At 43.8% G+C, this 25,884-nt stretch overlaps 1 protein-coding gene across 2 annotated transcripts in view; it reads left to right on the plus strand.

Annotated features, from left to right (window-relative positions):
• The window catches only part of LOC126267432 (BTB/POZ domain-containing protein Tiwaz), a 760,252-nt gene that overhangs the window by 616,516 nt on the left and 117,852 nt on the right, over window positions 1-25,884 (plus strand). For both annotated transcript variants that reach the window (XM_049972696.1, XM_049972687.1), the window contains exon 3: window positions 22-231. In XM_049972696.1, the coding sequence (XP_049828653.1) occupies window positions 22-231 (210 nt within the window). The remainder of the gene's footprint in view (window positions 1-21; window positions 232-25,884) is intronic.

The following is a 25,884-nucleotide window of genomic DNA, read 5'->3' on the forward strand; positions in this document are numbered from 1 at the left end:
GGTGCCGTGCTGTTTCCGCAGACTGCTGTCGCCGAGCAGTTCGCCCGCGACGTCGCCGACCATGTCCAACTCGTCGTCGCCGACGCCGCAGCAGCCGCCGCCGCCGCTGCAGCCGTACAACCACAAGATCACGGGCATCCCGTGCGTGGCCGCCGCCTCCCGCTACACGGCGCCCGTGCACATCGACGTGGGCGGCACCATCTACACCTCCTCCCTCGAGACGCTCACCAAGTAAGTACAGCACGGCGCCTCTCTGCCGCCGCCCGTGAGTAGGCGGGTGCTGGCAGGACGCCCGGTGACAGAGGGCACTGTTTACCACGTAACACGCGTGGAACCTCAAGCGTTGATCTTCATGTTAGTCTGAAGGTACTTCGCCACTGTAGTGTTCTTTACAGGAAGCAAGCAAACTCAAGTACTACATTAACAGCCGACAGCGATATTTTTTAAGCACGAATACACTGATCAGCCAGAAATTATGACCGCCTATCTAAAGCCAGAATGCCCACCTTTGGCACGGATAACAGCGGCGACACGTCGTGGCATGGAAGCAATGAGGTTTTGGTAGGTCGTTGGAGGGAGTTGGCACCACATCTGCGCACACGAGTCACCTAATCGCCGTATATTTCGGGGAAGTGGGTGATAAGCTCTTAGAGAACAACTGAACTCGCCACTGTGTTCCTCGAACCACTCCATCTCACTCTTGGCATTGTGAGTTGAAGCATTATCTTGTTGAAAAACGCCACTGCCGTCGAGAAACATGATCGTTTTGGTGGGGCGTATGTGATCTGCAATCAGTGTAGGGTACTCCTTGGCCGTGATGGTGCATTGTACGAGCTCCGCTGGATCCATGGAAGCCGACATGCATGTTTCCCGGAGCATAATGGCGCCGACGCTAGCTTGTCTTCGTCCAACAGTACAGATGTCGAGGAGCAGTTCCCCTGGAAGACGACGAACTCGCGCTCTACCAGTGGCATGAATAGGTAGGTATCGGTATTCATCAGACCAATGGTCGATGGTCACTTGCTCATTTCATACGTAGTTGCCAATGCCGTCGTGTCCCCACTGGCAATGCATGGGTCTTTGGCTGAGGAGTCCAGTCGTTAGGACGCTGTCCAGCATTGAAGTCTGATGTTGGTTCTGCGACAGTTCGCCTCCTGTCCTGTTTTATCAGTCTGCACAGAGTACGACGTCCGACATCTGTAATGAGGGGTGATAGCTACTTGTCTGCCGGCCGGTGTGGCCGAGTGGTTCTAGGCGCTTCAGTCTAGAACCGCGCGCCCGCTACGCTCGCAGGTTCGAATCCTGCCTCGGGCATGGATGTGTGTGATGTCCTTAGGTTTAGATAGTTCTAAGTTCTAGGGGACTGATGACCTCAGCTGTTAAGTCCCATAGTGCTCAGAGCCATTTGAACCTGCGATGTCTGGTCGTTGTTTCACCTCGGTTTAGCCACGTTTTGAACACACTCACCACAACATTCCTCGAACAATCGACAAGTCGTACTGTTTCCGAAATGCTCGTGCCGGACTTCCGGGCCATCACAGTCCACCCTCGGTCAAACTCAGGTTGATAGAGCGCCTTCCCCCATCTACAGACGGACACCACGCTCTCTGGCATTACATGCATCCTGCGTGTGTCTGACTAGCAGTCATCCCCCGTCAGGTGACGCTCGGATGGGTGGGTAATGACAATAGGTCGGCGGTCATAATATTCTGACTAATCAAAGTATTTTTCTACCGCGAGGCAGAGCATAAACAGTGATCCCATGTGCCGTTTACTCCAGCTTACGAGGGCAGGCAGCGGCTGGATGCTGTAGTGTGGGATGGAGACAAAAGGAACCCTGGTGGCGTGGGTCTGTGCAAAGCGCATTACGCACTCACTTTCTTATTTGCACAGCACTATAACGGCTAGCTGGGAGAGCGAGGACTATCTTTCAGGGACCACTACCATTACTTCTCTCTCCTGGCACATTAATATAACAAAGAATATTAATAGAACCAGTCATCGTTGCGGCAACACACTATAGCCGACATATTCGACGTGAGAGAATGACCTGTTTAGATCTCCCTGGAGCATCTCCATTTCTGTGTAGTACCCTGATGCTGTTTTCCGCTACAGACCCGACGGGCTGCTGATGCAGCTGTAGAGAATGAAGATGATGCAAGGAGATCGAAAGTAATCATACCACAAAAAAGTGCATCTGGGACTGAAGAATAAACGATATATTTAAACTGTTTTAAAGTTCCGAAAACTTCAGTTCAAATTAAACCTTACTTTATTACGAACATCAGTTGAGTCAAAATACTTGGAACCAGCCACTATTATCTTGTGTCACGACCGTCTCGAAATATTGTATCTCGGTGACCATATGTTGGGTGTTTCACTTATTCTCACTTTGTCATAAATGTTATTGCCTGTTATTTTGTGAGAAAATTGAAGAAAAGTCCTTCGATTACAAGTTACAAACTTCACAATAACTGGGTTTACAAAGATACTGTACAGATACATCAAGTCTATAATAGTAATTTGTATAAAGTGAGGTGAACAACTTTTGTAAGACAGTGAGAAACTAACATTTGACTGCTGAAAACAAGAGAAAGAAAATATACGTGATAACTAAAATCTAAGTCACCATACGATAGAGGTTCTAACACTCTGAAACACGTAGTATAATTAAAAAATGAAGACTGAATGGGTACGATACAGCAGATTTTTGTGTGGTGTTTCGAGCAGACGAAACTTATGAACCTTGTTCTTTGTTCGGCTGTTGGTAGCTGCCTTGATAGTCCCGCTACAGAACGTGAAAGTAAGTGTCGAACACTGAAGGCAGTAATGACGCCTTCAGTTAGACTCTCTAAGCGTAATGAGGCACTCGTGCGTCTTTTACTGTACAAGAGGAGAGATAATTTATTAACCACTGTTGATTTGTATATAATAATCTACATTTGATCCTCTGAGGTGGAAATGTTGTCATGGAGGCAGTCACGTTGAGCGGACTTCTCCAAATATACTCCTGGAAATGGAAAAAAGAACACATTGACACCCGTGTCTCAGACCCACCATACTTGCTCCAGACACTGCGAGAGGGCTGTACAAGCAATGATCACACGCACGGCACAGCGGACACACCAGGAACCGCGGTGTTGGCCGTCGAATGGCGCTAGCTGCGCAGCATTTGTGCACCGCCGCCGTCAGTGTCAGCCAGTTTGCTGTGGCATACGGAGCTCCATCGCAGTCTTTAACACTGGTAGCATGCCGCGACAGCGTGAACGTGAACCGTATGTGCAGTTGACGGACTTTGAGCGAGGGCGTATAGTGGGTATGCGGGAGGCCGGGTGGACGTACCGCCGAATCGCTCAACACGTGGGGCGTGAGGTCTCCACAGTACATCGATGTTGTCGCCAGTGGTCGGCGGAAGGTGCACGTGCCCGTCGACCTGGCACCGGACCGCAGCGACGCACGGATGCACGCCAAGACCGTAGGATCCGACGCAGTGCCGTAGGGGACCGCACCGCCACTTCCCAGCAAATTAGGGACTCTGTTGCTCCTGGGGTATCGGCGAGGATCATTCGCAACCGTCTCCATGAAGCTGGGCTACGGTCCCGCACACCGTTAGGCCGTCTTCCGCTCACGCCCCAACATCGTGCAGCCCGCCTCCAGTGGTGTTGGGACAGGCGTGAATGGAGGGACGAATGGAGAGGTGTCGTCTTCAGCGATGAGAGTCGCTTCTGCCTTGGTGCCAATGATGGTCGTATGCGTGTTTGGCGCCGTGCAGGTGAGCGCCACAATCAGGACTGCATACGACCGAGGCACACAGGGCCAACACCCGGCATCATGGTGTGGGTAGCGATCTCCTACACTGGCCGTACACCTCTGGTGATCGTCGAGAGGACACTGAATAGTGCACGGTACATCCAAACCGTCATCGAGCCTATCGTTCTACCATTCCAAGACCGGCAAGGGAACTTGCTGTTCCAACAGGACAATGCACGTCCGCATGTATCCCGTGCCACCCAACGTGCTCTAGAAAGTGTAAGTCAACTACCCTGGCCAGCAAGATCTCCGGATCTGTCCCCCATTGAGCATGTTTGGGACTTGATGAAGCGTCGTCTCACGCGGTCTGCACGCCCAGCACGAACGCTGGTCCAACTGAGGCGCCAGGTGGAAACGGCATGGCAAGCCGTTCCACAGGACTACATCCAGCATCTTTCGATCGTCTCCATGGGAGAATAGCAGCCTGCATTGCTGCGAAAGGTGGATATAGACTGTACTAGTGTCGACATTGTGCATGCTCTGTTGCCTGTGTCTATGTGCCTGTGGTTCTGTCAGTGTGATCATGTGATGTATCTGACCCCAGGAATGTGTCAATAAAGTTTCCCCTTCCTGGGACAATGAATTCACGGTGTTCTTATTTCAATTTCCAGGAGTGTAGAAGTAGTTAGCAGAAGTAGCGCACACTCAACAAAAAAATGTAAGATTTATTTTGGAACAAATCACCAGGACGATGGATACACCTTTTCTGCTGCTCTCTTCCAAGTGTGCTTCTCAAGCAGTGTACGTGTAAACAGGAGAGCGTCTGTCAACATTGGCAACTAGAGTATTGGTGCTCTAAGAAATGAAGGCTGCGGGGCGGTAAGAGCACTGTCCGCCAAAGCAAAGTTCCCATTTCCAGTCCAGGTCCAGTACACTCCATATTATGTCAGAAAGTCTGAAAACAGCGCACGCTCTGCCGAAAAGTGAAAGATTTATTCTGAAGGTAGTAGCAGGTTAAGAAACAGTAACGCAGCTTTAATCAGACAAAAGATCTTTCATGTAAAAACATCGACAGTTTAAATCTGAAATTTCGTGTAGATTCAGATGAGATCAAGGACACTCTCACGCAGGTGACAACACCGTCGTTAAATATGAGTTACACTGAAACTTAGATTTAGGCTGCATTCTATCCTTCTTGTCGTGCTAAGATGCAGCAACGTGTAAAACCTCGACAACCGCGTCTATCACAAATAATGAACAATAAAAAGTGTCTTTGGTTTAAGAGATTGTCTAGAGAAGAAACTAATTACGAAGTAAAATGATTTTCAAACATGCCTCGCCAGAAATTCTCTCGGGGAAATGATGGCAAAATGATCTGCACAGTTGTTAATTACAACCGGTTCTATTGCCGTCATTTTATTATATCTGACCCGAGTTAATTCGCATCCGTCCCTCGAGGCAAAGCGTAAGCCAAACACATGTCCATTAATCCAGAGCATAACACAGCGCACTAGCTTATCGTTTTAGCATTGCTGGTTAAAATCAAGTATAATCAAGAGGATAGCTGCGTTGCAATTGGAAGCTACTGTTTACAGAGAGGTCAGTTGACTTTGTCTCCTATATTTCTACATGTCTGAACTCCTCACATACCAGTCACAATTCTTCTGAACTGACAGGTCGCATGAGTTTCCCTGCGTACATGGAGAAAACCCTTTCTTTTTCTTTTCATTTGAACGACGAGGTCAGATTGTGTTAGATTATGAAAACTGAAAGAAGTGATTATGATTAAAAAAGTGAGTAGGGGAAAAGGTGCCGTAAAAAGCAGGTTGTAGTAAATACACAACGGTGTTAAATTTCCTCCCAATTTTTTCCAGTTTTCGCAGTTGACTAGTGCGAACGGATAATGATAGGCTTAATTCCCTTCTTCGCTCGAAATTTATGTTACCTGACGGAAGATCAATAGTTAGTCTAGATATCTGAGAAATGATACCGCAGATTTCGTGTTCTGCGAGGAGATACATGTGGAATATACCAATTGCAAGTAACACGACGCACAGCAGAAATTTAAACTAATGCCAACTTTTTTACAATCGAAAGTGTTGCATCTGTTTTGATGTCATCCTCTGTCACTCCTGTCGTGTGTAATTCTCTTCATATGTGCATACATAGTTATAACACCTATTCATTATGTTATAATCTTTGCTTGATCCTATAACTTTTCCTTTCTTTTGCTCCTTATTGTAGAATGTCAACTGATCGTGGGTGACTTGTACATTTCTGTAACTAATGGCTTTGTTCTGATAAGAATGTTTCTTGCCTCACGTAATTCCTATTCCATATTCGAAGCACCCTACAGTTTCACGAGACAAATCGAACAATGCCAGCAATGAACTTAGTACAAGGCAAAACGTTAATAACGAAGACGAATATTGCTAGTTATTTTAACTGGAAACAGTGTTATGAAGGTATTCAGGTAATTCAGTCCAGCGTCTTAACACTTCGTGTCATTGGACCTTATAAAGACAAACAAGTAAGTAAATCAACGTATTTCCCTTAACATCGCATATTTTATACCTACCTTTTGAATAAATCGTAATCTCGTCAGTTACTTTATATTTTAAATGTCTGAAAAAAAAATATTTTTAAATGACTTGTTATTCACATTCTATAATCTTTTTAAATTTTTCAGTAAAATCTAACCCAAAATTTAAGTCTCGTTAACGAATATGACTTTTCACAGGAAATGATATATTTATTTTTCCAGGTTCAGGACGGTACTTACAAATCAGTACATCTGTAAAAAGTATGTTGCGAATAAAAGTCTACGACAGTTAACGAAATTTGTATTTTTTAAACTTTTTGTGGTGGTCATAAAGTACCCCTACCACTGGTGTACGCAATATGAAAAATGCATTGCTAATATTGTGTGAAAAGATATTTTCTGGTTCTGAACCCTACTTACACATCAGCCCCTATTTGAAAAGTATGTTCTAAATAAAAGTTAACAAATCTAACTTTTTTTTCTGTCGTGGCCGCGTAAAGTACACCCCCCCCCCTCCCCCACCCCACCCCACCCGGCCGAGGTTAAGGAGAAAATGCGTTGGTATTGCAAGCAAGCATAAATCTCATTTAGTAACTCAATATGGCACAGTATTTTAGGAAAAAAATGCTTTGACGGGGAATGTTTTCACTGGATAAAACGGTAAATATTTAATTCGAATTATGGTAAACAGACGGTGAAATCCTCTAGGTTGTTTGGCCGTGTCATATTCCTATACAATTTCTTCTTACACAATGACGTTTCGACCTCTCTGCTGGAATCTTCTTCAGCATCTTCATGTAAACGGAGTCATTCCAAGTTATTACTTTGTATTGTACAAGACTCATGATACACAAAATTAACTACAGCAAATAAAAAAGAAGTTTACATGGATTCAAAACCCAGAGATGCGTCATCTTTACTAATTATTTTTTTCTAAAAGTGTTTGTTCTCAGCCAAAACTTGTCCCGGTGTCTCTGTTCCAGGAGAGCGGGCAGACATTCACTGATTGTATAAGAATTCAAATATTTGGTTGACAGCCTGTGTCAAGCAAGCAACAAATTTTGTGGGCTAATGTATACCTGAATAGTAAGCTACTTTCTTCAGATAAGTTTTGCTTCAGAGTGGCTGTATGTTCATCAGAGAGGGCTAAGATTCATACAGTCTTCATTTGTCTCACTCTTTTTTTTTCCTACTGACCAAACAGACTCCAAGAGTGAGTCTGCTCTGCACCTGCAGGCCTCTCCCGGCAAGATTATTTCCTAAACTCATCTCGATCTTATTTCCTACAGTGTTCTGCTGTTCAGGAGTTCCTCGCAGAGCTCAGAGTAGAATTAATATTTAAGAAAATTCTCACATTATATGAAGATTTAGTTGGGAAGGAGCAATTTTACTGTAATTTTCATCTGTAACTAGTTCACTGCTGAAAAATGTAATTATTTTACGTTGTGTTCATCCACTACTATATGTTGCTCTAAAGATGAAAGAAGAAAATTGTACGAAACGGGTTTTTTGTACAATGGATGGTACGTTTCACGAACGCACAATATATAATTCAATAATTGTTACTCTGTTTGTATGTATGTGTGTGTGTGTGTGTGTGTGTGTCTGTGTGTGTGTCGGTCTGTTTATCATTCCTCGTCTTAAATACGCTTGAAATGAAGACCACATCAGAATAACGTGTGAGATTTCTCTACCACTTGGACACATAAAATTGTGGTTTAAGTAGCATTTTGTTTGTAATGAGAACTAAAATAAAAGTTTTAGATGACATTCCACGTCACAAAAACAAATTTAAAATATTTTTACAAACACCAGACATGGTGTTTCACAACTCCGGTCTAGGGGCTGTATAGGGGGCTTAGTAAAAATATGTTTCGGTAAGAAACTCATGTCCGGAAATGTACCGATTGAATATAAAATAATTTTGAAGATTGGGTCGCTTTAAAATCTACCGCATCACGGTACACACACAGCTGATACAATGAGTTATGACATTTATGCTCTACAAATGCCCATACCAGGGGCAATGTTTCGAGTGCTCGTCGGCTGGTTCTCTTCTACGTGACGGAGGTCGCCTTGTTCAAACTCGAGTGTACGGTGGATCCCTGGAGCCCTCGGCACAACCCTCGTAGTTGCGAACGTACTTGCCGCAGTTGTTGCAGGAGGATGCAAATGGTATGTAATGGACTGAGACGGACCGGAAAACGTTGTCAATACATTCGTTCTGCAACTGGATCATTACGTACGGCACCGTGAAGGCTCGATATCACACAGAGCATAGACAGTCGCGAACTGATTATCTTTAGATAAGTGTCCGAGACTAGTAAATGTGTATCTGACGCGATATTGACCATTCATGAGCAATGTCCATGAGATAAATGTTTGACAACTGCTTACGTTTCAACGTTGCTGACGCTACGTTCTCGACGTTGGTTTCTTTCCTATCGGGATGCATGCGTATATGAAACCACAACAGGTACTGAACAGGAACGCTGGCGTGCTCCTACGTGTGTGTCTCATAAACAATAGAGATATCTTAGACAGCACCGAAGAACTTTATGTGCATTTCTAATGCACGCATTGAAGCAAGCCCTCCTCTTTGGAACAGTTAATGTAAGTTTAAATTGCTACATGAAAAAACATTCCCGACAGTTAGTTCCTTATCTCAAAGTCGTCAGTTTAGGGCCCTTTACAGTCTGTATAAATTTGGTCCTCCGCGAGTCTATCGTAAGAGTCGTCAGGGACATTTTCTCTTATATTTCGGCACATAGTTATGTTCGATGTTATGACATATTTATGGAGTCGACCCAAACAAACACTGCTCAACATTTGTCCTAAGAACGCCCAGAGTCAATAGAAAACTTAGGTTTGTTTCTATAATAAAAACTAAATGTTTCTCTTTTTTTAAGCAGAATTTTAAGTGCCTATTTGAATCGAATTAGTCTGGCGCGATATTTAGCTTAATGATGTCCCTCTAGCATTAAAATATGTGTAAACATACGTCCTCGGGTCTTCCTGCCTGGCTCGCTGTGTCTCCTGTGGAAGTCAATGACTGCATCTCCTACGGCCACACAGCAGCCGCTGATGGGATATCTGTTTATTCTTCGTCTTTTGCTGACGCCTTTGACAGATAGCGCTAAACCGGAAATAGCACTAGAGTAATTCTAACTCGCTCTGTCGAAGGAGAACATAAAATTCCACTATGAAAAACATTTTGTTTCTAGCGAGAAACCAATTGGCGTTTTCTGTTGACACTAGGCTGCGCTTGAAACACGATGAGCTGCATTTATTTGGGTTGACTGCAGTTGCAAGCAAAATGTAAACATTTGCTGCATCACCAGATAACACACGCCTGACGACTCGGATGTAGGGACGGTGGTTATCGCTGCAACAACCATTTTTCTGTTATATCCGAATGGTAGGACTGCTGAAAATGACCAGTTTCTGAAATAACCAATTTTGGTTTTTATTTCCATTATTCCCTGTAACAAAAATAGACATCTAACAAAAATGGGAAAATTTTTACTCCCTGTGTTTCAAGACAGAGAATAAAAATATTAAGTTAAAAAGGCATAAAAAAGAAAAGTTTGTGTGTCTACCGTTCGTTGCTTTTCTCGAAAAGTAGCAAGTGATTGAATGCTAAAAAAAACACCATTAGTCTCTTATTGATTCTAATTTTTTGAAACTACGCTAAAAAATCATGGTGTAATCACTATTTGGGTATTATGAATAGGCAGTGCTAAAGTGTGAAAACTCAGGTTGAAGAACTCTATTTTTCATATTAATTGGTCCATTTTCCAGGGTTACAAACACATAAAGGCATATTATGTAGTGACAGGCAGCAGAGAAACTACGTTACCAACCATGTGGGAGCGTCTTTCACATCGAATGTGTACGCATAGCAGCTAATAGGTAACGTCACGTGCTAACAGATACATTATTGTCTCAGCAATGCTGTACCTCATCTTATGCCGTGTGTTTGTTGTTCGTATTTGTTGATATTGTTATTAAAATATAGCTAGCACTGATCACCCTTCCCAAATTCTGTAATAACCTAATATTTCAAAACAAGAGATATTTTATGAATAAAAATCACTCATTTAAAAAAACAAATTAAAAACAAAAAACTTCATCAGGGCTGCCTTGGCTAACTCGTATTTCGGTTTTTTATCCTGTTATTAGTAAAAAATAAAAGGGACCAAAAATAAAATAGACGAAACATACACCGACAAATGTCGGTTATTAGGAACGAAAATGCTGGTATCGGTTTTAAACGGTCTGTTTATCCCATCCATACTCAAAGGAGAGACACCCGATATATTCACACTGACAGTGCGATCACTGGAGTCGTGACGTCTGTTGCGCCGGAGAGACGGTGCAGCTGAGTTGTGCAGCGGAGCGAGACGCCAGGCCCTGCTGGAGGCCGCTGGAGGCGGCTGGAGCGACGTGGCGCCGGGGGCGACCCGCCCCCCCCCCCCCACCCCCGCCCCCGCCGCCGTAATGAGAGGCCGGAATGCGGCGGCCGCCGGCAGTTCCCAGGAAACTGTGTGGGAACGCCGACCCTGTCCGGGAGTGCCACAAGGCTCTAATCTCGGCCCACACTTATTCTGGTCCGGGTACATAGCCTGCAGAAACGTCACGAATCTGGCATTCCGGCAGGTACGTTTTGCATACATAAAGTGGAAGTTGCGCTATACCTGCATCGACCAGCAGACCTTCGTTCAGTACCGAACAAGCGGACTTCTCTTTCAAAATGTATAGGGATGAAACAGTTTCTCGTACGAGATGCTATGCACACAAAGGGAAACAAAGAAATGCACTTCCTTAAACGAATTTTGAGAAAAAATATCTTAGCTGATGGAGCGCTTTCCGTTGTAAAACGTTCCACCGCCACAGCCGTGATTTCAGCTGACAGACCTCAGAGTTATGAAATAACTGTTCACACACCAATCACAATTTCACTAAAATAATATTGGTTACTTACCACCTTTTGCGACTGCAATAAAAGTCTTATTTCGACCGTACTTGTTCCGCTTTATTTCAGAGCATTTTCATATACATCCAGTGCCAGTGAAGTGCAATGTTCTAAAATCTATGTCTGGAAAAACATTAGGAATGAAATGACAAGCATGGAATTGTGAGTAATAATTGTAATTTAGTACTGTTCAGTAGTAGTAACATAAAACATGAGAACTGTTTACGATCTTGACAACACCAAATTGTCGCAGCGACCACTGAAGATGGTTCGGAATAAAGCGAAACACGTACGGTCTAAATAAGATCTTTATTACAGTCGCAAACGACAGTATATAACCTATTTTACTTGTACAACTGCGAGTGCGGAAAGAAAGGAGGTCTGAAAACAAGAAAGACACTTTCACATAAATTGGCGGTAGCAGAGAAAGGTGACCCTAAGACAAGGGAAGTATATTGTTTCGAACTGTGGAGGTATCTTTCTGCATAATCAGTAAGTAGATCCTAATTCACTATTTACGTCACACATGTATGTACATAGTCGTTAGTTTGAACTCATCCTGGGATTTTCACGTGGAGTCACTATTCTTCCTTCGCCGTGATATTTGAAATGTGTATCTGTGCTGTGCAGACTTAATACAGTTCGGTACTGTTTGTGGTGCTAGGAGCATGGAGTGAAATAAATTGCGCAAGCATAGACTCCTAGATTACTACTTCAGCATAACATGAAGGGAATCGCCAAGATTATGTCCCCAACCGATACTGGATGTCTGTTAATAGAGACATTTGTGGATATGGTTGGTATTTAATACTGAATACTGAGTTATAACGTGTAGACCAAGAATGGGTGCTGTCACCCCACCTCTTGACCATTCATAATCTGTGATGACACTTTGTTCCAACATCAGAGTTTGAACGTGTTACTTCTGGATCAAATGCCACCTAGCTCATATACAAGGTGTAACAGGTATAAGTGCAGATACATCACATAACTAATGAGGAGGTATTGAATAGAATGGGGAGAACAGAAATTTGTGGCACAACTTGATTAGAAGAAGGGATCGGTTGGTAGGACATGTTCTGAGGCATCAAGGGATCACCAATTTAGTATTGGAGGGCAGCGTGGAGGGTAAAAATCGTAGAGGGAGACCAATAACTGAATACACTAAGCAGATTCAGAAGGATGTAGGCTGCAGTAGGTACTGGGAGATGAAGAAGCTTGTACGGGATAGAGTAGCATCAAACCAGTCTCTGGACTGAAGATCACCACCATAACAACAACAACAACAACCTTAATATATACAAGCGCCAGTGTGTTGGTTGTTTTTCTGTGTGTCAAACAGTCCTCCCACAAACATGCCACAACCTTTAGAAACTGATGTTGCATTCATACATCCACACTTCAGCACCTGACCTGTTGGCCAGGGAAAGCAAGTGTTAAAGGCTTGCTCCAGTCACATGTACTTGGAGGTACTAACGAACCTAAAAACATATGACTCTTTATGGCTGTAATTAATCGTCTACATATGATGTAAATACTGAGGTAATGTTGTTCAGCACACCACCCTTATGCATCAGTAGAAATATCCGCTCTTATACCTCTTACATCTTGTTTATGTAGTAATTAGTACTTAACATTTGTAAAAATATCCTTTCTCATCTTTTGTTTGATACGGGACAGATATTAATAAAAATAATATCCAAGGTGGTTCGTGAAGGAACTTGGAAAAGCTGCTATATATAGAAATTCTTCCAGTCCACATGTGGCATAACAACAAGAGATCTTGGTGCCTCTCGCGTCCATCTAGAAAAGGTAAGCTGAAGATGCCTAAATAAGGCGAAACGCGTCGTTGAAAAATAAAAAAAAACCTGAAATTGCAATCTGTTTTTAACCAATACTGCTAGATATAGCTCCATATACTCAGACAAAGCCAGCAGCTGTAGCCGAGCGGTACAAGGCGCTACAGTCCGGAACCGCGCTGCTGCTGCGGTCGCAGGTTTTAGTCTTGCCTCGGGCATGGATGTGTGTGATGTCCTTAGGTTAATTAGGTTTAAGTAGTTCTAAGTCTAGGGAACTGATGATCTCAGATGTTAAGTCCCATAGTGCTTAGAGCCATTTGAACCATTTGAACTCAAACAAATGCGCTGCAATAAATGGAACTGAAAATTACAGAAAGTTAAATGAAGTCAAAGTCAGCTTTGAAAAGGAAAGTTTCTTGTGTTCTCATCGGCAATATCAGTTCAAGGTAACAGCCCCGAGCCATGTCATCCAGCTTCAGGATACAGCACCCACTAAGCGAAACTTGTGACCAAAAGCAGAAGCGGCATTGCTCTTTCCACTCACAATGCCTCTCGTTTTCCGTACAGAGAGTAATAGCAGGCGGAGTGCAGTTTACGAACAAATAATTCAATCGCTAATGGGAAATTTCGCAAAAACCGGTTGGCACACTGCGCAGCTGACTGGCCATAAAGTACGTGTCTAATTATGTCTGGTAACGCTATATCGGTCCATTTAGTAAATTAATAAAAGCCTTGGTCGCAGAGATAATCGGAACCGGTCCGCACGGGCGAGGCTCGTGTTACAGCAGAGACGGCTGTCGCTGCTGGTAGCTGGGCGCAGTCAACTACTGACCGGCTGGTTCTGCTGGCAGCTCGACTGGGCACCATCACCTCACTCACACTCTGACTCACAGTATTCTGGACGTTTGTCAGCTTCGGCATATGGCGGCCGAATTCATTCTCGCTCCTTGTTGATAGATATTAGTGAAGGTTGTTGTACATCCACTTACCGTCGTTAGAAGCTGAAGCACTAATACCTCAGCTACAAAACTACAAAAGTAACAGGAGCAAATGTCTGCTAAATCTTGAATTCTGTAATAGACGTGATGTGTAGAAATACGTATGTCATTCGAATGTAGGAACAGCACACACACAGATAACAGTTTAGTAGAAGTGTCTGTTAACGGTATTACGAGAGTGTCCTATAGCGGTAATATTCCTTACCCAAAACATTTTGAATGCAAGAACGTAGATTATGCATTAGATCACTGCTTTACATCTTCGAGATAGAACATCTTAACCACTTGACCTATTCCTGATGCAGCCTTCGTACTAAGTCTATCCTTTAGCCCTCTTTATATGTACATAACTACTACGCCATATGTCCATTTAAACCTGTTACGAAATCCACTACTCCTTCATTCGCCAGGATGCGTCTTACCAACGCATCCATTCTCTTAGTCAAGGTGTGCCACGAAGGTTAATTCTCCTAATTTCGATTCAGTACTTCCGTTAGTTACTCATTTACCACCGTAATCTTCATTCTTTTGTAACAACGCAATTCAAAATTATCTAATCCTTCTTTTTTCTCTGTACTGTTTATCTTCCACTTTTCACTTCCACACAACGCTACACTCCGAATTTCACAAAGGATTTCCAAACACTTAGAATTGTATTCAGTGTTATATTTCTGCTTTTCAGGGAAACTTTGCTTGCTATTGCCAGTCTACATTTTATATTATCTTGATTTCTGCTGTCGTCTGTTATTTTGATACCCAAATAACATCTTGCCTATTGCTTTCAGAGCGCTCTTTTTCCTGATATAATTCACTCAGTATCACCTAACGTATTTTGGCTACTCTGTATTATCCTTGTTTTAGTTTTATTGATGTTCATCTTACAATATCTTCTCAGAACACTGTACATTCCGTTTATCTGGTCTTCCAAGTCCTTCACTTCTTTGAGAGAATCGCAACCTCATCGGCAAACCATATAGAGTTACATGCAATTTTATTATTCAAGTTTTATTTTCCATTGCCGGTTACAAATCGCATAGCTATTCATTATCAGATTGTACATATTCATTGCATGCTTGCAGCATTGTGAGGGTCGTGTACCTGTGGAAAAATGTAGAAACGAAACATGTAAGCATGAATCTGGCGAGAATTACTCACGCTACGCGATTTGAAACTGGTAGTGGGAGATAAAAATTGAATAATAAAACAAAAGACGACTGGTTGCAGTAATTTGTGGAAATCTTAACTCGTCACAGTCTATCTTCCACATCCATAATGGGTAAAAGTTTCTGTCTCAGATTTTAGGAAGTAAATAGATCGAATCATCCTGGACACCCGACTGTCATTTACCGCTCCAGTTCCAAAGAGAGTAACGTAGGCAGAGGAGAGAAGCGGTAGCGCACTTACGTAAGTGCTAGCTCCCGCTATTCGAGAATCTTTCCGCAACTTACACTCATGTTCAGAAAAAACAGGACACCTTGAACGAATAGAGATAGGACGTTCATATTCACATATGTTCTGCAGAAATGATTAGCACTTAAACCATGTCGGCCTCCCGGGTTCAAGGTCAAGGTCGATATCTCGACGCAGTACCACCCACCGCTCAAATGTGGCTGCGGCTCTCGTTGTTGCTATAAACCGAAGCAGACGTGTAGGATGCCTCGCAGATGTATGCGCGAACTGTACCGTCAAATCAGTGAGCTTGAAATAGGGAGCATTATTGACACGAGAGAATGTGATGCATCTATCCGGGAAACTGCTGCTCGTGTAGGACAAAGTGATTCGGCAGTGCAGCGGGTGTGCGCAGGAAGATTCATGGAAGGCCATAGAATACGCCGAGATAGGTCAGGCTGCACCACCCAGATCACCCCCCCCCCCCCCCCCCCCGAATGGCATTGTAGGAGGACATTGTAGGGGCGACAGTCCGTTGCCATTTATTACGGCTTGTGGTACGTGCGCGTCGTCGTCAACTTCTGTGCCTGCCTTTGACGAATGTGCAGGAACACATTAGACGGCAATGATGTACGTAACGACGTCATTGTGGACAGGAATGGCATCAGATAGTGTTTTCGGACGAATCCAGGTTCTGTTTGTTTGAAAATTACGGCCGAATTTTGGTTCGCCGCAGACAAGGGGAGCGGCATCAAAGCGGATGCATTAGCACAAGACATACAGCGTGAACTCGAGGCCGTATGGTGCGCCGTGCTATTGGGTACAACCACAAATCACAGTTGGTGAGTGTCCTTGGCACTGTGACCAGTGTGAACTAGGTGAATGACCCGCTGCCATACCCTTTCTGCACAACACCACAGCCGCTATTTTTCAGCAAGCCAATGCACGACCACATGTCGATGCACAAACAGGTGCCTTCTTGGTGCCACAGGACGTCAGCCTTTTGCCAGTGAAAAATTTGTGGGATATGGTGAAAAGATGGTGACCACCTTAGATGAACTTTGGAACCAAGCGATTGCAGCATGGATAGATATACCACAGGACGCCATTCGCGCCTTATACATGTCGAGGCCATCACGCATGCAACATTTTATCAGGAGCATAGCGGAGTCTGTGCCTACTAGACTAGATAGGTAGCACACTGCACCTGGTACATGCGGCGCTCGGGGACCACAGCACAGCTACGATACCTGAAGATGGGCTTATAACAATCCGAAACTCTTAGCGTGAAAATAAAGAAATTTACAACTGAAGCGGTATTTTCGACTCTGTTATAATGCTCAGTTGCGTATGTTCTCCCAATAGGATTGTTTGTGCTAAACCACAGCCTTGCAACGTATACAAGGTATGTCCATCATTTAAATACTTAGGGTGTTAGAGAGTAGATACAGATGTTGTGGCCATTGGTACCTTAACATGCACCCACTTAAGTGTGTTGGTTGTTTTTTCTCGGTGTCTCACAGTCTTTCTGCAAACACACCACATAATTTACTACCTGATGTTTTCTGTATAGTCGCAGCTGTGCCACGAAGTGGAGTGCACCTATCAGTACAGACTACCCGTTTTGCATTCAAGTGTCCACACTTCAATATCCTACCTGCTGCCCAGGGGAAAACAAGCATTAATGGTTTGCTTGTGTCATGCGTACCTGGCAGTACTAACCAACCTAAAAGCGTGCTGCTCTAAGTGCTATAATTACTGCTCTGCAGATGAAGTAAATACTGATTTAATGTCATTCAGTACACATCATCAGTCATCGATAGGAGTACCTGTACTTATGCCCCTACTATCCTGTGTAACTGCTGGGATATCAGACTTAAACGCCAGCAGTTATATATTTCAGACTGTAGCACCTAGTACCACTCGGCCATCCCGGCCGGCCACGCAGAAGTGCACAACACGACCTGGCATGGACTCGAGTAATGTGTGAAGTAGTGCTGTAAGGAAATTGCCATCACGAATCGTGCAGGGTGGTCTATAAATCCGTAAGAGGACGAGGGGGTGGAGATATCTTCTGAACAGCACGTTGCAAGGCAATAATGTTTATGTCTCGAAATGCACATGGACATAAATGGAGTGTCCGAGCGGTTCTAGGCGCTGCAGTCTGGAACCGCGCGACCGCTACGGTCGCAGGTTCGAATCCTGCCTTGGGCATGGATATGTGTGATGTCCTTGGGTTAGTTAGGTTTAAGTAGTTCTAAGTTCTAGGGAATTGATGACCTCAGATGTTAAGCCCCATAGTGCTCAGAGCCATTTGAACCATTTGACATAAATGGATGGAGGTGATCAGACGGGATGCTTACGTATGTGTCACCTGTCAGAGTTGTATTTAAACGTATCAGGGGTCCCACATCACTCGAACTAAACACGCCCCACACCATTACAGAGCCTTCACCAACTTGATCAGTCCCCTGCTGACATGCAGGGTCCATACCCACACACGTCCATCCGCTCAATACAATTTAAAACTAGTCTCGTTTCCAGTCATCAAAAGTTCAATGTCGGTGTTGATGGGCCCAGACGAGTCGTAAAGCCTTGTTTCTTGCTGTCATCAAGGGTACACGAGTGGGCCTTCTGCTTCGAAAGCCCACATCAGTGATGTTTCGTTGAATGGTTCACACGCTGACACTTGTTGATCGCACAGCATTGAAATCGGCAAAAAATTGCGGAAGGGTTGCACTTCTGTCACACTGAACGATTCTCTTCAGTCGTCGTTGGTCCCGTTCTTGCAGTATCTTTTTCCGGCCGCAACGATGTCGGAGATTTGATGTTTTACCGGATTCCTGATATTCACGGCACACTCGTGAAATGGCCGTACGGGAAAATCCCATCACCGCTACCTCGGAGATGCTGTGTCTCAACGCTCCTGGGCCGTCTACAACACCACGTTCAGACTCATTTAAATCTTGATAACCTGCTATTGTAGCAGCAGTAACCGATTCAAAAAAAAACTGCGCCAGACACTTATTGTCTTATTTATGCGTTTCCGACCGTAGCGCTGTATTCTGTCGCTTACATATCTCTGTATTTGAATACGCATTCCTATACCAGTTTCTTTGGCGCTTCGGTGTATTTCTTGTAGATAAGTGCGGCAGTGGTGCCGTTCAATACTATGTCGTTTCAAAACACCAAACACAGAATGTCGGCTGTGGGAGTAGCGACTGAAGTATTCAGGAATGAGAAAACGAAAGACATGAAACGAAAGGATGATCTGAGGTTGCAAAAAGGAATTTTAAGAAAGTAGGTGAACATGAGAGAAAGTGGCGGCGTGAGTCCGAGATCGTTTCTTGTACGTGCCTTTCATGAGAACGTAAATAATGATATGTAACGACGTCAGCCTCTATGGTGTGGAAGCTCGAGATTTGCTACACAAGTCCTACACCGCACCACAGCAGCCCAGCCGCACTCAAGAGTGGAGACGGGCTCATTAGAGGCGTTGGCATGCTCCAGCAGCCGCTGACTGGGTGGACGGGAGGCGGGTTAAGGGCCGCGGCGTTTAGCTACTGTGCGCTCGGTCCGCCCTTATAATTCTCCAGTAATTGCTGCGCCGTGCGGCGGCTTGCGCGCTGCGTGCCACTAGGGGGGTCGCGTCAGAAGACTCTGGGTTCCCTGGCGCCACGCCGAGAAGCACAGCACATACGTTCCTCTCTGCTTTACGTGATCTTCCAAGCACTGTTTTTTTTTAATACTTTTCACCTACATGGAACACTACCATGCCTTTGAGTAAATAACGCAAGTTTTGTCCTCGCGAAAAACTTATCTTCGTATATTCGAAACGTACTCTTCTTAGCAGTTTGAGACATTCGGATATTGCTTGTCAGTAAGTACCAATTGTTTTAATTCGATACTAACGACACAATGCTATCATAGTACAGTAGTAAGACGAGTAAAGCAGATGAGTAGGAGAAGCACTCCTATAATGTTCAGATGCAGTATTAGTGGTGTGCTGCCTGCGCTGTCACGTAGATTCATTATGTAGGTGCAACGTTGCAAAATCATGAAATGAAACGTGACCGATAGCTGGAGCTAACAATCCGAAACGAATCTTGACAAAAAAAAGTCTTAAAACTGAGTGTGTTCGGAATGTTTTCTCTGTTTAAAAAGCACGAGCCAAGCACGAGTATTTATAAGACTGCCTCTTAGCTCCTTTCTAGAACTAGACTACGGATGTCGATTACTGTCCTTTGTTACACGAAGACTTGTCGAAGATCTTAGAGTGAGCCGTCGATATAAGGCAGACGTTGGTCGTGCAGCGAAGTGTGCCGGACTGGTCACACAGCTTTCACGGGAGTGTGTGGCACCCTCGCTCTGGGTCATTTCAAGCACTCATCTTTTACTTCGTACAAAAAACAAGCGAAATGTGAAGGTCAGCAGACGCGAGACAAGCACGTGCTTTCAGACTGTTTACCATAAAAGAATCAAGTTAAGAAGTGAAATATAATCGAGGGTAGTATTTTAGTTGATAGTAATGCCGTCTGTGATACTATCCGAAACTAACAGGAGCCCTATTCCGTCGGTCGATATTATAGTATTAGATCGGCTGCACTCAAGCACTCAGCTGTGCCAGACCCCCATGCAATTAATCGCGATTTTAACATACCGGGTGATCAAAAAGTATAAATTTGAAAACTTAATGGACGACGGAATAATGTAGATAGTTGTTGTTGTTGTTGTCTTCAGTTCTGAGACTGGTTTGATGCAGCTCTCCATGCTACTCTATCCTGTGCAAGCTGCTTCGTCTCCCAGTATCTACTGCAACCTACATCCTTCTGAATCTGCTTAGTGTACTCATCTCTCGGTCTCCCTCTACGATTTTTTACCCTCCACGCTGCCCTCCAATGCTAAATTTGTGATCCCTTGATGCCTCAAAACATGTCCTACCAACCGATCCCTTCTTCTAGTCAAGTTGTGCCACAAACTTCTCTTCTCCCCAATCCTATTCAATACCCCCTCATTAGTTACGTGCTCTATCCACCTTATCTTCAGTATTCTTCTGTAGCACCACATTTCGAAAGCTTCTATTCTCTTCTTGTCCAAACTAGTTATCGTCCATGTTTCAGTTCCATACAAGGCTACACTCCAAACAAATACTTTCAGAAACGACTTCCTGATACATAAATCTATATTCGATGTTAACAAATTTCTCTTCTTCAGAAACGCTTTCCTTGCCATTGCCAGTCTACATTTTATATCCTCTCTACTTCGACCATCATCAGTTATTTTACTTCCTAAATAGCAAAACTCCTTTACTACTTTAAGCGTCTCATTTCCTAATCTAATTCCCTCAGCATCACCCGATTTAATTTGACTACATTCCATTATCCTCGTTTTGCTTTTGTTGATGTTCATCTTATATCCTCCTTTCAAGACACTGTCCATTCCGTTCAACTGCTCTTCCAAGTCCTTTGCCGTCTCTGACAGAATTACAATGTCATCGGCGAACCTCAAAGTTTTTACTTCGTCTCCATGAATTTTAATACCTACTCCAAATATTTCTTTTGTTTCCTTTACTGCTTGCTCAATATACAGATTGAATAACATCAGGGAGAGGCTACAACCCTGTCTCACTCCTTTCCCAACCACTGCTCCCTTTCATGCCCCTCGACTCTTATGACTGCCATCTGGTTTCTGTACAAATTATAAATAGTCTTTCGCTCCCTGTATTTTACCCCTGCCACCTTTAGAATTTGAAAGAGAGTATTCCAGTCAACATTGTCAAAAGCTTTCTCTAAGTCTACAAATGCTAGAAACGTATGTTTGCCTTTTCTTAATCTTTCTTATAAGATAAGTCGTAAGGTCAGTATTGCCTCACGTGTTCCAACATTTCGACGGAATCCAAACTGATCCTCCCCGAGGTCTGCATCTACCAGTTTTTCCATTCGTCTGTAAAGAATTCGCGTTAGTATTTTGCAGCCGTGGCTTATTAAACTGATAGTTCGGTAATTTTCACATCTGTCAGCACCTGCTTTCTTTGGGATTGGAATTATTATATTCTTCTTGAAGTCTGAGGGTATTTCGCCTGTCTCATACATCTTGCTCACCAGCTGGTAGAGTTTTGTCAGGACTGGTTGTCCCAAGGCCGTCAGTAGTTCTAATGGAATGTTGTCTACTCCGGGGGCCTTGTTTCGACAGAGGTAAAAATTGACACACATGTGAGAGATCTCTTGCAGGCGTCGTTTGGTGATGATCGTGTCCTCAGCCGACACTTTCGTGATGCTTGGCCTCCCTGGTCCCCAGATCTCCGTCCGTGCGTTTGGCTTTGGGTTTACCTGAAGTCGCAAGTGTATCGTGATCGACCGACATCTCTAGATGTGCTGAAAGACAGCATCCGACGCCAATGCCTCATCATAACTCCGGACACGATGTACAGTGCTGTTCACAACATCATTCATCGACTAGAGCTATTGTTGAGGAATGATGGTGGACATACTGAGCATTTCCTGTAAAGAAAATCATCTTTGCTTTGTCTTACTTTGTTATGCTAATTATTGCTATTCTGATAAGATGAAGCGCCATCTGCCGGACATTTTTGAACGTCTGTATTTTTTTGGTACTAAGAAAACCCCATGTCATTCTAAGCATGTGTGTCAATTTGTACCTCTGTATCTACATTATTCCGTGGTTTATCCAGTTTTCGAATTTATACTGACTTTTTGACCACCCAGTATATTAACATTTATGGCACACTTTATATGAATGAATTTTAAAAATAGACTCTCTAAGTAACATTTTAACCCAATAAAAAAAAGGTAGGCTAAAAAATTTCTAACCCGATCTCTCCTCTTAAGACGGCTGATATAACCGGTACGTGACAAATGTCTCCACATTTCTAAATTCTGCCATGCTCGTGCGTTCCCATTATACTTTTCTAAAGAAAATAATTGAGTGCGATTTGCGTGAAAATTACTCAAAAACGACCGTAACACACTGGACTCGCATTCGGGAGGACGACGGTTCAATCCCGTCTCCAGCCATCCTGATTTAGGTTTTCCGTGATTTCCCTAAATCGTTTCAGGCTAATGCCGGGATGGTTCCTTTGACAGGGCACCCCCGATTTCCTTCCCCATCCTTCCCTAACCCGAGCTTGCGCTCTGTCTCTAATGACCTCGTTGTCGACGGGACGTTAAAAAACACTAACCTAACCTCAAAAAGACCGCCGTACGGGCGGCTCCAGTCCGCTTCAAGTAAGCCGAAAGCCCAAAAGGTCAGCAGTATTATATGTGCTTTAATTTCGGTTGTGGAAGTGACTGCTCTTTACGCCTGCTCGTGGACCCGACGGTATCGCAGCCAGTAGATCTCTGTTGCCAGGGCCTGCGCGTTTAAGGGGAGCGCAAACGTCTGGGCTGTCCTGCGCCCCGCGATTTACGCCGCAGAGCGGTGGCCCGGCCGCGGGTCTGGGGCGCCGCTTGTTAGGAGGCAGGCGCGGATGCCGCTGACGGGGCAAATATTTATTTTAATTTGTGCCCCGCCAGCGCCTCCTCGCGGCAGATAAGGAGGCGCGGCTGCGGCACGGGACGGCCAATTAGCGCCTGCTACCGGGCGACGCGCCGCGCCACGCGTGGCTGCCTACCGGGCAGGCGCCTCGCTCAGTGCTTCCTACCTCGCAGCCCGCTGGGGGTGATCTAGTATACATAGAACCGCCTACACACTTGCTGGCGTCTACTCCTCTTTATTTACACTTACGAAAAATTAATAACCATTGTTTGTTGTCGTTGTTGTTGTTGTTGTGGTCTTCAGTCCTGAGACTGGTTTGATGCAGCCTTCCATCATACTCTATCCTGTGCAAGCTTCTTCATCTCCCAGTACCTACTGCAGCCAACATCCTTCTGAATCTGCTTAGTGTATTCATCTCTTGGTCTCCCTCTACGATTATTACCCTCCTCCACGCTGACCTCCAATACTAAATTCGTGATCCCTCGATGCCTCAGAACATGTACTACCAACCGATCCCTTCTTCTAGTCAAGTTGTGCCACAAGCTCCTCTTCTCCCCAATTCTATTCAATACCTCCTCATTAGTTATGTGATGTAGCCATCTAATCTTCAGCATTCTTCTGTAGCACCACATTTCGAAAGCTTCTATTCTCTTTTTGTCTAAACTTTTTATCGTCCACGTTTCACTTCCATACATGGCTACACTCCATACAAATACTTTCAGAAACGACTTCCTGACATTTAAATCTATACTCGAAGTTAACAAATCTATCTTCTTCAGAAACGCTTTCCTTGCCATTGCCAGTCTACATATTATATCCTCTCTATTTCGAGCATCATCAGTTATTTTGCTCCCCAAATAGCAAAACTCCGTTACTACTTTAAGTGCCTCATTTCCTAATCTAATTTTCTTAGCAACACCCGACTTAAATCGACTACATTCCAGTATCCTCGTTTTGCTTTTGTTGATGTTCATCTTATACTCTCCTTTCAAGACACTGTCCATTCCGTTCAACTGCTCTTCTAAGTCCTTTGCTGTATCTGACAGAATTATATTGTCATCGGCGAGCCTCAAAGTTTTTATTTCTTCTCCATGGATTTTAATACCTACTCCGAACTTTTCTTTTGTTTCCTTTATTGCTTGCTCAATATACAGACTGAATAACATCGGGGATAGGCTACAACCCTGTTTAACTCCCTTCTCAACCACTGCTCCCCTTTCATACTCCTCGACTCTTAAAACTGTCATTTGCTTTGTAAATAGACTTTCGCTCCCTGTATTTTACCCCTGCCACCTTCAGAATTTGAAAGAGAGTATTCCAGTCAACACTGTCAAAAGCTTTCTCTAAGTCTACAAATGCTAGAAACGTAGGTTTGCCTTTCCTTAATCTTTCTTATAAGATAAGTCATAGGGTCAGTATTGCCTCACGTGTTCCAACATTTCTACGGAATCCAAACTGATCTTCCCCGAGGTCGTCTTCTATCAGCTTTTCCATTCGTCTGAAAGGAATTCGCGTTAGTATTTTGCAGCTGTGACTTATTAAACTGATAGTTCGGTAATTTTCACATCTGTCAACACCTGCTTTCTTTGGGGTTGGAATTATTATATTCTTCTTGAAGTCTGAGGGTATTTCGCCTGTCTCATATATCTTGCTCACCAGATGGTAGAGTTTTGTCAGGACTGTCTCTCCCAAAGCTGTCAGTAGTTCTAATGGGATGTTGCCTACTCCGGGGGCCTTGTTTCGACTCAGGTCTTTCAGTGCTCTGTCAAACTCTTCACGCAGTATCGTATCTCCCATTTCATCTTCATCTACATCCTCTTCCATTCCCATAATATTGACCTCAAGTACATCGCCCTTGTATAGACTTCTATATACTCCTTCCACCTTTCTGCTTTCCCTTCTCTGCTTATAACTGGGTTTCAGCAAAGCTCTTGATATTCATGCAAGTGGTTCTCCTTTCTCCAAAGGTCTCTTTAATTTTCCTGTAGGCAGTATCTATCTTATCCCTAGTGAGCTAAGCCTCTACATCCTTACATTTGTCCTCTAGCCAGCCCTGCTTAGCCATTTTGCACTTCCTGTCGATATCACCCATTACACTTTACAAAAATTAAAAACATAATGGAGCCTAATCGAGGATAACATTTCTTCGCAAGCTCGCTAACCTCCAACCCCTTTGTAGTTTGAAAGACTCGCATTGCATTCTAAACATTCCTTTCACGCAAGCTAGAGCGGGTTGTTTGCGATCTGGTACCTCGCAAAGCCGAATGAAAAAAAAAAATGCTTGATTTTTCCAAAAGCTCGGGAACGGAGTTCATCAGAGAGAACAGCAGGAGCACATTTAAAGAACATGAGTCACCAATGTTTCAACATTAGGTAGTAATATAACATCTACTTGGCCAAGTACGGCTAATTTACCTGCCTTTTTATGAACGATTTTAGCGTCAGGTGTAGAGTTGTCATTGGGGAGCAGAAAACCTTGGTGACGGCGGACTGTGAAATTCTGAAGTCTAATACACCACATAATTTGCATAACACATAAAGCAGTAATCGGACTTCGCAATGAGAACAATAGATTGTAGGAAACGCAGATGTGCATATAACAGAGCACTGATGGTGCAAAATCGACACGTAACCAAACCAATCGCTTCCGGGAGCAATAAATTAGCTGAAACGTAAACGAATTCTGAACACATCATTAGTAAAGGAATTTTTACTAGATGACTACTAAATAGAAGCATAAATTAATTTAAATATAAGTATTAATATTGCTAAAATTGAAATAAGGAAATGCGCATCACATGAAGACAGACGAAGACAAAAAGACAATAGACAGGACACTATTCTCCCCTCAGTTATTTTTTTTTTAATTTATGCAACCGATTACCAGACATCTGTGGAGGTACAGAATATAATTTTATGTCTGACATGTGAGAATTT

Source organism: Schistocerca gregaria, chromosome 1 (assembly GCF_023897955.1).
Source record: "Schistocerca gregaria isolate iqSchGreg1 chromosome 1, iqSchGreg1.2, whole genome shotgun sequence".
Taxonomy (NCBI): Eukaryota; Metazoa; Arthropoda; class Insecta; order Orthoptera; family Acrididae; genus Schistocerca; species Schistocerca gregaria.